At 39.2% G+C, this 18,224-nt stretch overlaps 1 protein-coding gene across 8 annotated transcripts in view; it reads right to left on the reverse strand.

Moving 5' to 3' along the window:
- Positions 1-12,467: 12,467 nt before the first annotated feature.
- The window catches only part of Fgd4 (FYVE, RhoGEF and PH domain containing 4), a 146,190-nt gene continuing 140,433 nt past the window's right edge, over positions 12,468-18,224 (reverse strand). For all 8 annotated transcript variants that reach the window (XM_050125134.1, XM_050125141.1, XM_050125137.1 and 5 more), the window contains one exon: positions 12,468-18,027. In XM_050125134.1, the coding sequence (XP_049981091.1) occupies positions 17,770-18,027 (258 nt within the window). In that variant the 3' untranslated portion in view covers positions 12,468-17,769. The remainder of the gene's footprint in view (positions 18,028-18,224) is intronic.

Consider the following 18,224-nt stretch of genomic DNA (forward strand, 5'->3'; position numbering starts at 1 on the left):
CCCCACAGCAATCAAAGGCTCCTCAGCTAGGGGTGAGACTTCGTGCTATATTCCTTCCTCCCTGCTTAAGCCTTTACAGGTCTTGTACAGACTGTCACAATCTCTGTTGGTTCATGTGTTCATCAGATGAGCTGCATCTGGAAAGCACTGTTTTCCTGAAGCCATCCACTACCTCTGGCTCGTTTGATCTCTCTGCCCCTCTTCCACACAGATCTTTGAGCCTCCTTGCAGGGATGGTTGTCGTACAGATGTCCCATTTAGAGCTGGACACTCCTATTCTCTACATGTTGACAGATTGAGTTTGTGTTACTTGTCATCCACTGCAAGAAGAACATTGATGAAGGCTGGCCAACCTAGGACAATGTCATCATTAGGAGGCCCATAATAGTAGGTTTTCCTCTAAGGTCCCAAGACAGATCTAGCCACAAGTTATCGGCCTAATTGACAGTATCGGGTATGAGTTCCATCTCCTGGAGTGGCCCTTAAATCTAATCAAAGAGTGGTTGGTTATTTCCATGATGTTTGTGCCACTTTAGCACCAGAGAGTACTTCTCGTCTAGCAGGTTATTATTATAGCTCATAAGATTCACAGCTTGGTGAGAGTAATAATTACTTTTCTCCTTTAATGGCAAGAATAGCACCTCCCAGCACTATAAACACTGGCCAATAGGGACCAAGCTTCCAAATGTTCTATGTCTCAAATATGTGCTGTTTTTAGTAAAAGGGTCTTATGATCATGTTCTGGAAGGTAAGCATTGACAATAGCCTGTAATGTTTGGAAGCTTCTAGGACTCCCCTATCCAATAGATCAAAAAAGGTAACCCATTCCTGGTATTGGAATTTTATGTGATAGCATACCGTGTCTAGTTGGGGTATTGTCCACCACTTATAGGGTAACTACATTTATACCTTTATATGTGTATGTCTTATTTTATTTTTGAGGCAGGGTTTCTCTGTTTATAGCCCTGGCTGCCCTGGAACTTGCTCTGTAGATCAGGTTAGCTTTGAACTCACAAAGATCACCTGTCTCTGCCTCCCTAGTGCTGGGATTAAAGGCATATGCCATTACTGCCTGGCATATCTATCTATCTATCTATCTATCTATCTATCTATCTATCTATCCATCCATCTATATTATACATATATATGTATATATATATATATATATATATATATGAATTTGTATATCTCTTAGAAGAATTATACAGCCGGGCGGTGGTGGCACACGCCTTTAATCCCAGCACTCGGGAGGCAGAGGCAGGCAGATCTCTGGGAGTTTGAGGCCAGTCTGGTCTACAAGAGCTAGTTCCGGGACAGGCTCCAAAGCTACAGAGAAACCCCGTCTCGAAAAACAAAAAAAAAAAAAAAAAAAAAAAAAAAAAAGAAGAAGAATTATACAGTACTAGGTTTCATATGGCTTTTTAAACTAGCCTTTATGTCCCCAAATCCCTCCTCTGTCCTACCCTCCTATCCTCCCCTCCTATCCTCCACTCAATAATATTCCACTGTGTAAATGTTTCATTTTCCATTCATCAATTGATGGACATCTAAGATGTTTCCATTTTCTGTCTATAAAGCAACAATGATTCTGGATTAGCAAGTGTCTCTGTAGTTAGAGTCATTTGGGTACATGTCCAAGACTGGTACAACTGGATCATACTTGTTTCTAGCTGTTTGGTGAACCCCACATTAAATGATTTCCATAGTGGCTACACCAGTGCACACTGCTACCAGCAGTCCCCTTTCCCAAATTCTTGTCAGTATCTGAGGCTACTTGTTTTTTGATTTCTTCCCTTTCTTCTCTCCTTTCTTTCCCTTCCGTTTTTCTGCCTGTCTCTGTTTATAGCCCTGGCTATTTATAAATGAGGTCCATTTTTAAACATTAGGTCAGAGTCTTTTTAGAAAATACTTTTTTATTTTATGTGTATGTTTTACTTGAATTATGTATGTGCACCATACTCATGAATGATACCTCAGAGGTCAGAAAAGGGTTTTGGGTCCCATAGAATGGGAGTCATATAAAGTTGTGAAGCATCATGAGGGTGCTGGGAACCAAACATGGATCTTCTGCAATAGCAACAAGTGTTCTTAAAGGTAAGCAACATCTAGCCCCATTCCTTATCTTGGACATATTGATGGGAGTAAGATGAATAGCAAAAAATTTTACTTCACATTTCCCTGATGGCTAAAATTGTCATTTATGTTTCATTTTTTAGTTACATGCCAGAAACCAGAGGCCTTGAACCAAACCAATGACTCATGGGCGATGAACATTTACAAGTAAAACCGATTGGACCAAACGACATACTACATGACACACCATGGCTCCCAGTACCAGTAGGATGAATGAAGAGGTGGTGGATAGACAGGAAAGGAGAGAAGATGTTTTTGTTTGTTTGTTTGCTTGCTTGTTTTTATTTTCTTTTGGGGGAGCTGCAGGAGGAGGAGAGGATAAGGAGGGACTTGGAAGTGGGTAGAATTAGGGTGCATGATGTGAAATTCCCAAAAAAATCAATAAAGAAATTATATTAAATTAAAAAAAAATCCTGAAGCACTGACAGTGCTTAAGGGAATATAGGCAGTACCCTAGAAGATATTGATGTAGGAAAATCTTCCTGAGTAGGGCTCCATTTGTCCAAGAATTAAGGCCAACAACTGACAAGTGGGATTTCATTCAACTAAAAACCTTCTGCATAGTTAGGAAACAACCAGGTGACGAGGAAGCCCACAGCATGGAGACAACTTTGCCAGCTATACAACTGACAGATGAATATCCAGAATGTAGTAAGAGCTCAAAAAAACAGAGAATAAAAACCCAACTCATTTGAAAAATGGGACTAGGACATGAACAGATACTTCTCAAAAGAAAAAAAATGACTAAGAAATATCTTTTTAAAAAAGGTTCACTGGCTCTAGCAATTATGGAATTATTAATTAAAATAACTTATCCAGTTAGAATGGCAAGGCCTAACACAACAACTGGCAGCAAATCTTGGAGGAGGTGTGGGGAAAGGAGAACCCTTGACTGTGGTGGGATTGTGAACTGGTGCAGCCACTATCAACATCAGAGTGGAGAATTCTCAAAAAGCTAAAAATAAATCTACCATATGATCCAGTGTACAGCTCCTTGGCATATACCCAAAAGACTTGATAGTCTACTTCACAAGTACTTGTTCAGCCATGTTCACTGCTGCTGTATCCAATAACTAGGAAATGGAAACAGCCTAAATGCCTTCAACCAATGGCTGGATAATGAAAATGTGGTACACGCACCATGGAGTACTATTCAGCTGTAAAAAGAATGAAATAATTAATTTTTAGATAAATTGATGAAACTAGAAAAGATCATTTGAGTGAGGTATCTTAGACCCAGAAAGACAAAAGCTGAATATGCTTTTTCATCAGAGGCTCCTAGCGCCGAATCTTCATATGTTACTGGATTTCTTGCAGTAACTGCAGAAACCAGGAAAGAAAAAAGGGCACATTAATAAGGCCAAGTGGACAGCGCAGCAATAGAAGGGGAAATGGCAGGGTAGAAGTGATCTGATTGGGCAAATGGGGAGTGAACAGGATAGAAATAAATACAGAAAAAGGGAGGAGAAGGGTAAAACAACAATAAGGATGTCTGAAAAAGTCATAAGCAATCATGTCATTAACTACCTAAAATTAAAACCTATAATACATGTAAGTCTGTATATAAATATACATGTATAGTTTTAATAAAATTTTATCTTCTAGCCAGGTGATGGTGGCACACGCCTTTAATTCCAGCACTCAGGAGGCAGAGTCAGGCAGATCTTTGTGAGTTCGAGACAGCCTGGTCTATAAGAGCTAGTTCCAGGACAGGCTCCAAAGCTATAGAGAAACCCTGTCTTGAAAAATTTTTAAAAAAATAAGAAAAATATCATCTAGGCTAACGATGCTCCCTCCAAGAGTCAAAGACCACATTACAAAAACCTCAACACTGTACATGAGAAGCTGTATTTTGAATTGTTTGTGGGTTGTCTAAGAGACTCCCAAACATACAGACCATTGCTGCTGCCCTTGGTTATACCCAGAGGTATACGGCAACATTTCTCAATCTGTTGGTTGCAACCCCCAAAGGAATTGCCTATCAGATATCCTGCATATTAGATATTTACATTATGATTAATAAAAGTAGCAAAAATTACACTTATGAAGTAACAGTGAAATTATTTTGTTGTTGAGGATCACCACGACATTTATTTAAGGGTCACAGCATATGGAAGATTGAGAACCACTGGTGTGAGGTAAGTCCCTATTACTGAAGTACCATGAACTTCAGATGCAAGGCCCAACTGCCTTTAACTTGGAACTGATCTGAATGATTCAAGGTACCAGAAGGCACCATTAAGCTTACAAAGGAGGGAAACAACCAATAAGTTCTACTCAGCTATTATGTCTATGAACCACAACAATGACCAGCATGGCACAATAAACCTAAGCATGCACTAGTGGCACACATACCTTGGTGGTTACCAATAGCTCTCTAATTGGACTTAAGACTCACACAACAAGACAGAAACCATGCCTGGTGCTAGAAACCTAACCAACCACCCAGGGCTACTGAAGTCATGGATCTGGATGGAGAATCTACAACCACTGCTTTAATGAACCAACATAATTCTTAACTCTACTCTAAATATCTGTCCTTATAGCCACAGATAAGTGTAGTCCTCACCTCTCATCAAGGAAACTTCTTTTTGTAATAGAAATTATTAGGGAAAACCACACCCAATAAAAATGCAGAGCTGTGGAGTCAAACTAATATATCCATAAAACAACTCCTGCACCTAAGACTCAGAGAACAATGCAGACTAGAGAGAGCAGAGAGGAGTGTGCTGTGACAAGGCTCCTAGCAATGCCACAAGCTACACTCATGAAGTTTCATGAACATGACTGCCTAACATGAGCTGAACAAGGACAACAATATTCACCCAAAGTTGAAGGAGGAAAGACGGGAAGGCCTCAACCCTACAGAAAGCACTATAGGCAAGTAAAGAACTCTGAGAGTGGAAGAAACGTCTTCTCCAGGGAAGAGCACATCAATCAGTCATCCAATACCAAATGGTAGTCCTGAAAACATAAGTCCAATTATTATATAGACTTAGCAGACTGTAGTTAGGAATTTGCATATATATGATATGTGTGTAAGTATGTATTGTATATGTATGTGTGTATGTATATCTCAGAAGTCATAGGGAGCAAATAAACAATAGAGATCTGATAAAATGCTACAAAATGAACAAAGTGACAGGAATTACTACACAACGTATGATAATGTTATAATTATCACAATAATTATAGTGATAACTGAATATGAAAAAGATTAATCAAATGAATAAGAAAGTAATGTCCATCTTTTGGCTACGCCTAGAAACATACTCAAACACCAGTAATAGAAACTTCCTTAGGGTCAAAGCCTGGAGAAAGATATTCTAAACAAATAGATCTAAGAAACAAGAAGATGTAGCTATTCTAATATCAGGAAGATAAATCTGAAAGAAAATCTAATTAAAAGAGATAAGGAGGGACACCTCATACTTATTATAGAAAAAATGTCTAGCAACAAGATATTTTTTATTGTAAACACATATATACCAAACATGGGCACTCAGCTTCATAAAAGAAACACGATTAGACCTAAAACTACAGATTGACCCTACACAGTCATAGTGGGTGTATTATTCTGCATTCTCTAAATGAACAGAACTGAAAAAACGAAAGCATATATATATATACATATATGGGGTTTATTAGACTGACTTAAAGGATGCAGTCTGCATCATCCAACAACAACTGTCTCACATGGGAGAAACCAAAAACACAATGGTTTCCAAACTCATGACCCTGAATCTCTCTGCATTTCCAATCTGGCATTTAGAAAACACCTCAGAGATTTCACCAGAAAATTCCTACAACTGACAAACATTCAGTAAAGTAGAGGGGTACAAAATTAACACACAAAAATTAGTAGCCTTCCTATATTCCAAAGACAAACAGGGAAAGAAGTCAGGGGAAAAAACTAGCAAATTTCCTCCCACGAGGCCACACCCACTTCAACAAGGCCACACCTCCTAATCCTTCCAAATAGTGCCACTCCCTAAGCATTTAAATAAATGAACCTGAGTCTCTAGGCCCTAGCTCCTGGGTCAAAACCCTGGCCCCTTCCCTACCTACCTCAGTTTCACTAGCCAGCCAGCAGACAAGCCTCCTGCAGGTAGGCTGCTCCACCCCCATCAATTGGACCCTGTAACCTACAAGTTCCACCCCACCCCCAAACCCATCCATCCCATGCTACCTCAGAGGATCTCTGATACACAAACTGCAACTGCACAGAGCACAACAAGAGGTGAGTGAGAAGCTCTCCAGCAGGACAGTCCAGTCTCTAGGCCCTGGGGCAAAACTCTGAGCCCCTCCCCAAGCTGCCTCAGTTACACTAGCTGGCCAGCTGGCAAGCCTCCTGCAAGTAGGCTGCTCCAACCCCCACCCCCATTAATTGGACCCTGTAACCTGCAAGTCCCACTCCACCCCCAAAGCCACCCATCCCTGGAGACCTCAGTGGTTCCCTGAGACACAGACAGCAACTGCAATGATTGGTCGAAGGAAGGATCCCAGAGACAAAGAAACCGACTGCAAGGATTGCACCAAGAGGCAAAGACACTGCCTGCACCAATTGGAGAAAGGGATGGGTAGGCACCAATACGAGAAAACATTCAACAATCTAAAAAGCAGCAAGGCAACATCAGAACCCAGTGGTCATACAATAGGAATACCTAACCCAGAAGAAGCAGAAAAAAACAGCCTAAATATGACTTGATGAAGATGATAGAGACCATTAAAGAGGAAACGAAAGTTTCCTCAAAGAAATGGAGGAAAAGACAAACAAAAAAAAAACTGGAAGAAATTAATAAATCCCTTAAAGAAAGCCAAGAAAGCAAGAAATAAAACAATCAAACAGGTGAAGGAAATAGTTCAAGACTTGAAAACTGAAATAGAGGCAATAAAAAGCACAAACTAATGGAATTCTGGAAATGGAATATCTGGATAAACGAACAGGAACTACAGATGCAAACATAACCAACAGAATACAAGAGATGGAAGAGGGAATCTCAGGCATTGAAGATATGATAAAGAAATAGACTCATCGGTCAAAGAAAATGTTATATCTAACAAATTCTTAACACAAAACATCCAGGAAATCTGGGACACCATGAAAAGACCAAACCTAAGAATAATAAGGAGAGAAGAAGGAGAATAATTCCAGTTCAAAGACACAGAAAATATATTCAACAAAATCACAGATGAAAACTTTCCCAACCTAAAGAAGGATATACCTATGAAGATACAAGAAGCTTATAGAACACCAAATATACCGGATAAAAAAGTCCCCTAGTTATATAATAAAACAATAAATATGCATAATAAAGATAAATATTAAGAGCTGTCAGGAAAAAGGTCAAGTAACATACAAAGGTAGACCTATCAGAATTATGCCCAACTTCTCAATTCAAGTCCTGAAAGCAAGAAGGTCCTGGACAGATTACTGCAGACACTGAGAGACCATGGATGCAAGCCCAGACTACTATACACAGCAAAGCTTTCAATTACCAATATCTTGAGAGAACAAGATATTCCATGACAAAGCCAGATTTAAACATTACCTATTCACAAACTCAGACTCACAGAACATACTAGAAGGAAAACTCCAACTCCAGGAAGTTAGCTGCACCCACAAAAACACAGGCAACAGATAACATCGCACCTCACACCAGCAAACACCAAAGAAGGGAAACACATAAACATTACTACAGAAAAACAATAGGAATGAACAATCACTGGTCATTAATATCTCTTAATATCAATAGACTCAACTCATCTATAAAAAGATAAAGGCTAACAGGATGGATATGAAAACAGTATCCATCTTTCTGTTACATACAAGAAACACACCCCAATCTCAAAGACAGACATTATCTCAGAGTAAAGGTTGGGAAAAGATTTTCCAATCAAATGGATCTAAGAAACAAGTGGGTGTAGCTCTCTTAATATCTAACAAAATAGACTTCATATTAAAATCAATCAAAAGAGATGGAGGACACTTCATACTTATCATAGGAAAAATCCATCAAGATGCAGTCTCAATCCTGAACATCTTTGTGCCAAATACAAGAGCACCCACATATGTAAAAGAAACATTACTGAAGCTTAAATTGCACATCAAAGCCCACACACTAATAGGAGTCAGAGAAGTCAAGGACCCCACAAGAAAACCCACAGAAGCAACAACTTACCTGGGCTCATAGGAGCTCAGAGACTGAACTAATAACCTGGGAGCCTGCAGGGGTCTGACCTCTACATATATGTTACAGTATGTAGCTTGGTCTTCTTGTGGGACTCCTGACAGTGGTAGCTGGGGCTGTCTCTGACTCTTGCTGGGACACTTTCCCTCATCCAGCTTTAATACAAAGGGAGGTGCCTAGTCTTACTGCAACTTGATATGCCATGTTTGGTTGATATTCATGGGATACTTGCCCTTTTCTGAATAGAAATGAAGAAGTATATGGGGTGTGGGCAGGGCAGAGGGCAGTTGGGAGGCAGGAAATGGGAGGAGAAGAGGGAGGGGAAACTGTGGTCAAGATATAAAAAAAATCCCTCCTATAGAAAATTCGATCAGAAAGACACTAATTACCTTATAACAATCATGCCACTGTAACATCAGTGGGCACGCCTTGCCCGGCAGGTCAGTTTTGTAGCGTGCAGGGTTGAGAACTGGGTAACATCATTAATGATTTCTCTGCCTTGAAGCCCAAGTGCTGTTTCAGCAACAGGGTCTTACAATGTAGTTGTAATCAAAGGTAACGGCAGTAGCCTGTGTTGTGCAGACTTCTGGAGGCTCTCTGACCAATAATTTCTAGGAAAGTATCTGATGCCTTCCTTGCACTGTGGCTTTCACACGGTGGCTTGTATCTCCTGGGAGTAGTGTTGTCTAAATGCACAGGGTTCCTCTGTTCAAACTCCCTGTTGTCTAAAGTTGTATTTTGAAATTAGTTTGCTAACTTGTGGATTTCTGTAAGATTTCTCTTATATCCTTAGTTTTGATTTTCATTTCCCAGATGACTAAGGATGTTGAGTATTCCTTTAACCACTTCTTAATCACTTGAGTTTCCTCTTTTGGTAATTCTCTGATTTGACCTGTACCTAATTTTTAATTGCATTGCTTTCTTGGTGTCCAACTTTTTAGTTTCTTATATATTTTAGGTATTAGCTCTCTATCAGATGTATAGTTGGTAAAAATCTTTTCCCAGTATATAGCCTGTTGTTTTGTCCAAATGATGTCCTTTGCCATATGGAAGCTTTTTTAGTTTCAGGAGTTCCCATTTATTAACTGTTGCTCTGAGTGCATGTATTATTAATGTTCTGTTCAGAAAGTCTTTTTCTGTCTAATGAGTTCAAGGCTATTCCTCACTTTCTCTTTGGTCAGGTTCAGTGTATCTGGTTTTATGCTGAGATTTTTGATCCATTTGGAGTTGAGTTATTTATTTATTTATTTATTTATTTATTTATTTATATATTTATTTAAAGATTTCTGACTCTTCCCTGCCACTGCCTCCCATTTCCCTCCCCCTCCCCCATCAAGTCTCCCTCCCTCGTCAGCCCAAAGAGCTATCAGGGTTCCCTGCCCTGTGGGGAGTCCAAGGTCCTCCCACCTCCTTCCAGGTCCAGTAAGGTGAGCATCCAAACAGCCTAGGCTCCCATAAAGCCAGTACGTGCAGTAGGATCAAAACCCAGTGCCATTGTTCTTGAGTCCTCAAGCAGTCCTCATTGTCCGCTATGTTCAGCGAGTCCGGTTTTATCCCAGGCTTGTTCAGACCCAGGCCAGCTGGCCTTGTATGTGCAGGGTGACAAGTATGGATCTATTTGGATTCTTCTCCGTATAGCCATCCAGTTTGACCAGCACCATTTGTTGAAGATAAACTTTTTTTTTTCCAGTGTCAATTTCTGGCTTCTTTATCAAACATCAGGCATAGGTGTGTGCGGCTTATGTCTGAAGCTTCAATTTTATTTTGCAGATCTATATATCTATTTTTTTCTTTTTTTCAATTATTTTATTTTATTTTTTATTGAAAATTTCCACCTCCTCCCATCCTCCTATTTCCCTCCCCTCTCCCCCTCCCTCTCCAGTCCAAGGAGCAGTCAGGGTTCCCTACCCTATGAGAAGTCCAAGGTCCTCCCTGCTCCCCCCAGGTTCAGGAAGGTGAGCATTCAAACAGACTAGGCTCCCACAAAGCCCATCCATGCAGTAGAATCAATACCCAGCGCCATTGTCCTTGGCTTCTCAGTCAGCCCCCACCGTCAGCCACATTCAGAGAGTTCGGTTTGATCCCATGCTCCATCAGTTCCAGTCCAACTGGCCTTGGTGATCTCCCATTAGATCAGTCCCACTGTCTCAGTGGGTGGACACACCCCTCGCGGTCCTGACTTCCTTGCTCATGTTCTCCCTCCTTCTGCTCCTCATTTGGATCTTGGGGGCTCAGTCCAGTGCTCCAATGTGGGTCTCTGTCTCTGTCTCCATCCATCGCCAGATGAAGGTTCTATGGTGATATGCAAGATATTCATCAGTGTGGCTATAGGATAAGGCCAGTTCAGGCACCCTCTCCTCTGCTGCCCAAGGAACAAGCTGGGGACATCTCCTTGGACACCTGGAAACCCCTCCAGAGTCAAGTCTCTTGCCAACCCTAAAATGGCTCCCTTAATTAAGATATCTACTTCCCTGCTCCCACAACCACCCCTCCCTCCTCCATCCCAACCATCCCATTCTCCCAAGCTCTCCCCATCCTCCCCTTCTCTCTCCCCATCTCCCCTTATTCCCACCCCACCCCACCCCCGTGCTCCTAACCCCTGTCCGGCAGTCTTGTCTACTTCCAATATCCAGGAGGATAACTATATGTTTTTCTTTATGTTCACCTTCTTATTTAGCTTCTCTAGGATCACGAATTATAGGTTCAATGTCCTTTATTTATGCCTAGAATCCACTTATGAGTGAGTACGTACCATATTCATCTTTTTGGGTCTGGGTTATCTCACTCAGGATAGTGTTTTCTATTTCCATCCATTTGCATGCAAAATTCAAGATGTCATTGTTTTTTTTACCGCTGAGTAGAACTCTAAAGTGTAAATGTTCCATACCTTCTTTATCCATTCTTCTATTGAGGGGTACCTAGGTTGTTTCCAGGTTCTGGCTATTACAAATAATGCTGCTATGAACATAATTGAACAAATGCTTTTGTAGCATGATTGGGCTTCTCTTGGGTATCTTCTCAAGAGTGGAATTGCTGGGTCCTGAGGTAGGTTGACTCCCAGTTTCCTGAGAAACCGCTACACTGATTTCCAAAGTGGTTGCACAAGTTTGCATCCCCACCAACAATGGATGAGTGTTCCCCTCACTCTACATCCTCTCCAGCATAGACTATCATTGGTGTTTTTGATTTTAGCTATTCTGACAGGTGTAAGATGGTATCTCAGAGTTGTTTTGATTTGCATTTCCCTGATCGCTAAGGAGTTTGAGCATGACCTGAAGTGTCTTTTGGCCATTTAAACTTCTTCTGTTGAGAATTCTCTGTTCAGTTCAGTACCCCATTTTTTAATTGGGTTAATTAGAGTTTTAATGTCTAGTTTCTTGAGTTCTTTATATATTTTGGAGATCAGACCTTTGTCTGATGTGGGGTTGGGGAAGATCTTCTCCCACTCAGTAGGATGCCTTTTTGTCTTAATGACAGTGTCCTTTGCTTTACAGAAGCTTCTCAGTTTCAGGAGGTCCCATTTATTCATTGTTGCTCTTATTGTCTGTGCTACTGGGGTTATACGTAGGAAGTGGTCTTCTGTGCCCATGTGTTGTAGACTACTTCCCACTTTCTCTTCTATCAGATTCAGTATGGTCAGATTAATATTGAGGTCTTTAATCCATTTGGATTTGAGTTTTGTGCATGGTGATAGATATGGATCTATTTTCATTCTTCTACAGGTTGATGTCCAGTTATGCCAGCACCATTTGTTGAAGATACTTTCTTTCTTCCATTGTATACTTTTAGCTCCTTTATCGAAAATCAGGTGTTCATAGGTTTGTGGGAAAGTTCAAAGCACTAAATGCCTACATAAAGAAGCTGGAAAAATCCCACACTAGTGAATTAACAGAACATTTGAAAACTCTAGAACAAAAAAAAGTAAACTCACCAAAGAGAACTTATATGAAATGGGATCTCTGGAAAAGTTTTATTCATGATGTCACATTTGAAAGTTTCTTAGAAGTTTCTTTAGGTTGTTGATGCCTGGAGACTGGAAGTATCAATAGCCTGTTGGAATAACCTTTTTATTTCTGATCAGAAAATCAAAATCATGCCCACTAAACACACATTCCCAGTAGAATTAACAGCCAAGTCTCCAGAACCAATTTAAGGATATCTTTATTTACAAGATACAAACGTTTCATATTTAACAAGAATTGAAGGACTTAATTGTACAATGTTTTCGATTATCTGCCTTTATGATTAAATATACAGATGTTACACTATATATACACTATGTCCAAGTATTTTACATTCATACCACTGGAAAATTGGGTGTTTATTTTTTCACATTAGAGTCAACTATAATATTTTGATATGCCCTATTAAACTCAGTCAACAAGTCAAAAGAAAAATCAAGATAATACTTACTTTTTAAATAACAGTTATCTCTTAAAAAATGAAATACCAGTTTGGTTTTATATATGAATGGTATCTATGATATATTTGAGTCCTCATACACCATAATATACAATGCAATCTGTCATCACAATGGGCTCTATAGTCTGTTTGTTCCCAAACTTGTCTTTACTTTGTATTTAGTATTCACCTATTAAAATATATTAACATATAACTTAATATTTTATTTAATTGACTAAAATGAATTTTAGGACAAAAGATAACCTTTATGTAATGCCCCCCAACAAATTAACTGTCTTATAGAAGCCATGTGTTATTTTATCTTGAAATATAGAAAAGACACAGCATTTGGCCATGCCCTTAGCTTAGAAAGTTGAATTTAGAATCAAAGCCAGCAGACAATCCTTTATAGAGTAAAATTATCTCTTAAAAGCTTAAGGAAAAATAAAGTAATAATAAGATAGTGTCATCTATAATTTAGAGGCTAAGGTTATAGCCTGGGTCCAAGGATTTCATCAACAAACAAGTACATGGATATCTTCTACTTGATTTCCCATGTACAGTTTAGTGTTTTTATATGCTGCTCTTCCCTGGAGACCAGTAGTCCATTTACCCACATCCATTCATTTCTTGTTGTTTCCCTTGCTAACATCATTCCTCTCTATTTTAACAATGTAACAAAAGCATCATTGTCTCATCTTTAACTTAGCAAGATTGAGGGGCGTGAGTAAAGATGGATTATAACATTAAATACATGTGAATAATTTTTGCTAACATACTTAAATTAAAATTTACATAAAATTTTGTTCCTTTGGTGAGAATTGAAGAGTAATAACTTTTACATTCATACATATACATATAAAGTCACAGATGGGGTTTTTAGATAGGATCTAGTGGTCTAATACTCTCTTTTTTTAAATCTAGGGAAGCTATAGTTCGATAGTTATATTAAAATAAGAAGTAATTTGATTCTAATAAACTAAGAATGGAGAAGCTACAGGATCCACTACAGATATCAACATAATCCCAACAAGAGGAACTCTTTAGCCACAGTTCTTGTATTCATACACTCTTGAAGAACACAACACTAAGATATTGTTTGTCAAATTTTAGATTCTAAATACCATGTGCTTATCTTAGATCTATGAACATGAACATCAGTGATGTAAGAAAGTAAAGCTACTTTCTACTCTGTATAGCAGCAGAGATAACTGCCACAATAAGACCTGTGCTTCCTAGCCATTTATTTGTTCTCATTCGTGCTCATTTGTGATGGGAACACACTGCAGGGAGCTCATGATTAGCAACACATTGCAGACATAATGCTCTGAGTAATTTAAGGCTTTGGAGATAAATGAACGATATCTGAAAATAATTGAAGGAAGAAACCACTTCTATCTCAACAAGGAGGAGAAAGAAGAATGGAATCATGAACTCCAGAAGTATTTTTGGGAGAAGTTTCTAGAAGGCATCAGTGACTCTTCAATAACCCTGAAGTACCATGGAATTGACAGTTTTTTAAACAGTTGTGACTGCAACAAAGACAGCTTAGAAAATTCTACAGGGAACATTTACAAGGTTAATTCTTATAACTAAAAACAGTTGGTGTAGGTCACCCAAGGAAGATAGTATGGCAGCCTTTGTGTTGAATTCAATTCACAGAAAACACAACACAGCTGATAAAACAGATCAGAAGAATATAACCGCTTCACTATTTGTATCGTTTGCAAAAATTCAACAGAGTTGACAGAATCTGAAACCATGGAACAATGCCCTCCATCCCTCCCTTTCCCTGTGCTCAACAATTTCAATGACCACATCACTCCTAGGAAGTTGATTCTCTTAGGGCCTTAAACTCGCACCTGGAGAGTCTCATTGCTTGGCATTACTACAACAGTGGCTAGTGGCATTTGTCATTATTGGACTCCATTTAAAACACAAGATAAAAGTATACACCACACTTCACAGTTCCCAGATGGTAGACGGTCAACAAAAGCAACGCTTCAGTCGAAAGGGTGGAATGCCTTGAATAAATAACAGTTTTTACCAAATAAATATTTTCTACAGTTTGAAAGAAGGACACTTTTCTTGAAGACGACTTTTGAAAGCACTGAATTAGCGGAAACAACCAACTAAGAACCATGCAGAACATAGTTGGATAGGAGAGCAACGGATATTTTCAGGCTCAATTTATCACGAAACCTCAGCTATCTCAGAAAGAGGGTTAATTATTCTAATAACCTCTCAAATTACAGCTTTTTTAATCATTTTTTTAAATATATGTACACATGCATGTTATTCATGCATGTCTTCACATAAACTTGGGTAGTTGTGCATATGTGTAGAGAACTGAGTTTCACGTCATGTCATGGCACCGCTCTACCTCACTGAGGCAAGGTTATGTGCTGTCCTTATACTCCCTGCTTTTCCTCTTCTGGCTAGAGAACTTACACCAGGGTTTCCTGCCCCTGCCCCTGCTGTGCTGGGCTCACCTGGCCTTGGTGTGCGTTCTGGAGAGCTGACTGAATTCTGTTTCTCATCTTTGCATAGAAGCCTCCTTAGCCCCAGAGTTGCGGTTTTAAGATGTAACTAATATTACTCTATCACTTTTCTTCTCCTACTGAAATTATTAGGGATTCCCTTGAGAGCAAGATGGGACAGCTGCTCACTGTGCTTGGCTAAGAGTACATACGGGCAGAGCAGTAAAGGTGGAGACTGAAATGGCCACAGCCCCTCTTCTGGAACTAACATTCCTTATTTAATGAAAAATAAGTGCATGCTAACATCTTCTTTATGAGTATTCTTTCAATAATCTAAGTTACGCAACACCGAGCATCTATCCACATTACTTCTATACAAGAATTTTCTGGTAGGCAAACATGTAGTCTTCTTGCTGATCAAGTATATTTTTTAAGTAATCTGACATAAATTTTCTAAGTGGGATATCCCATTCATTCTTCTATTCATATTTACAAAAGTATCTTTATTTTGATAGTCATTCTACAATTTCACTGCTTCTCTTTTCTTGAGCTATGAAAAGTAAAGTCACGGGTCTAGTTATTGTTTCATTTTGCCAACAGGTACCCTGCACACCGGCCTCTTTTTCTCCCACCCAAATGCAGCACCAATGCTGACAACCAGAAAAGAGAAACAATGTACAATTTCTTTTTATTTGGGCCTCATTTAGTAGTGCATAAGAAGTTGGTTTTTTGTTTCTCCCATTGGTGGCTCTGAGTTGATGGTTTAATGTTAATAATCAGGTCTGGTATTTCATGGATGAAGGGAACCTAACTGGTTCCCTGGCTCCTTTGGAGTAGGAAAAAACAAGAGACCTTTCTTATGCAGGCAGCATGAGCTGTTTAAATGTGTGGTGGTCTCAAGTGTAGCCCTTAAAGACTGTGTGTAGTGGAGACATTCTTGTGGATTCCTAGGAAACAGTACAGTAAAAGAGTTAATGTTTAGAGTATGAAAAAGTGAGAGAAAACCTCTACTATGAGAAAAGTATTAAAAGTTAAATAGGCAATTCAGTGTGCGATTTCAGTCACAAACTAATGGAGAGCAGACTTTATAACAGACAGCCATAGTTCATCTGAGATTTCACGCGGGATAAAAAGAGAAAATAATTCCACTTTCTCCAATGCTTCGCACCTCCTGGAAACCTGCATTGTTGACTCTGCAATGCGGATTTCCCGCTCTGTTTTCTAGCGCATGAGTCAGCAGGATTTTCCTCTACTATCTAACGATGCCTTCTCCCACGTGAGCTGGCACATGTATGAGCTGTGTTCTGTAACTGACAAAGGAAGGCTCCCACAGCAGTCGTACGTGTTCATTCTATGTAGTCCTCATTTCCACTCACGATATTCTTATAGAGAGGAAAACATTAGACATGTTTTCCACATATCCCAGGTCTGTATGCGGTTACATGTCTTATATAGTTCAAGTTTTAGTAAAGGTTTTGTACATGATGACATTAAATTACTAAGACAAGTATGTTATTGTAAAAAGTAAAATAATCCATACAATTTTTATCTCAGTGACCAAAGTGCACTTAAGTTGAGAATAGTCAGAGTAGGTAAACTAATAATGTTTAGTTAACATTAACTAAACCCCCATCTTTTATCTAAATAAGTATTAATAGCACCTTCTAAGAGAGGCACTGTTTTAAATAGGTACAGAACCAAAAAATAGTACTCTAAAAATACTGTTGGGATTCAGACTCTATCCTACACCACATAAATTACTGCTACTTTACTATAAAAATATCACTACATTTGGATTCCAATCAGTTCAACATAAATCACCAAAATTTTCTTCTTAAGTTTAGAACAGCGCTGAGTTCAGAGATAATATAGGTTTTACACTTAAAAAATGAGCCAGAGTGAAAACGAAACTAAAGCTGAAGAGAAAAGCTCACATGTTCATACTTATTTTCAATACTCTATACAAGTAAATTGATTTATATTTTAGATAGTTTATTATTAGGAGTAATTCTACAAAAACAAGTATTATCTTAAGTCAAAAAGTGGGGACATTAGCAACCTATCTTTTTTGTGTTGTATAAGAACAGACACGATTTCTATAGCATGAGACTTACAAACTAGACACGTTCATACGATACTCTAAACTGTCCCTGTACTTTTTACCATAGATCTATTTTGGTTACACGGAGGTAAAGCCTTTCCACTGTTACAATTCCTACATGTGAACAAGACATTGAAGGCCTTAAACGAAAGGCCCGTTATAACCAGGTAGTGACACAGTCAATTGACATCGGCTCCCCACTCCCTCAAGGTCAACATACATAATTAAGGAATAGCTTATCAAAAATGTTCCACTTTCTACATTATTTCAGAACTTCAACAGAAGAATGGCCCTGCACATTGATTTTTATTAAGAGTATACAAACATATTTAAAAAGTCCCCAAAAGATGTGTTTATGAAACCACAGTTTTTCAATGTAAAGTGCTAAGAGACAAGGACGGAGAGTTGGGGCGTCTTGAGCTATTTGTCTTACTTGAGACTCCACACTGGCAGCTGCTGGAGTTCAGCATTCTGACTTTCTCTTGGGTCCTGGGAGGTTGTTCAAGGTGTCTAGATGCTCACTTGGGCCGTCTGGTGTCTCCCCTGTGACAGCTAGAAGGATGACTTTCAGCCATTTCTGCTTCAGTTCCTCACTGTCGGCAGCAAAGCTGTGCACAGACTTGGACTGGGTCAGTTTGAAACTGTGTGGCAGATCTGCACTCTTTGGCATGTCGTCCACGATGTAGCCCAGGAGTGGTATGGTGGCCTGCGCTCTGACGTCCTGAGCAAAGGACATTGTACATATGAGTGTGCATCATATTGTTACAGAGTTACATGTGGTCCTTGCCACACAAAACTCTTCTGATACTGCCTCCCAGGTCCTCATTCTATGGACTCTCTTTGGACAAAGAGTGATTTTAGCGTCTATGGGGTCTGTGCTAATGCTGATCAGAATAGAATGAACATGATTTTAGTGTC

Source organism: Alexandromys fortis, unplaced genomic scaffold (assembly GCF_014885135.2).
Source record: "Alexandromys fortis isolate MF-2015 unplaced genomic scaffold, M_Fortis_MF-2015_v1.1 scaffold_239, whole genome shotgun sequence".
In the NCBI taxonomy this organism is placed as follows: Eukaryota; Metazoa; Chordata; class Mammalia; order Rodentia; family Cricetidae; genus Alexandromys; species Alexandromys fortis.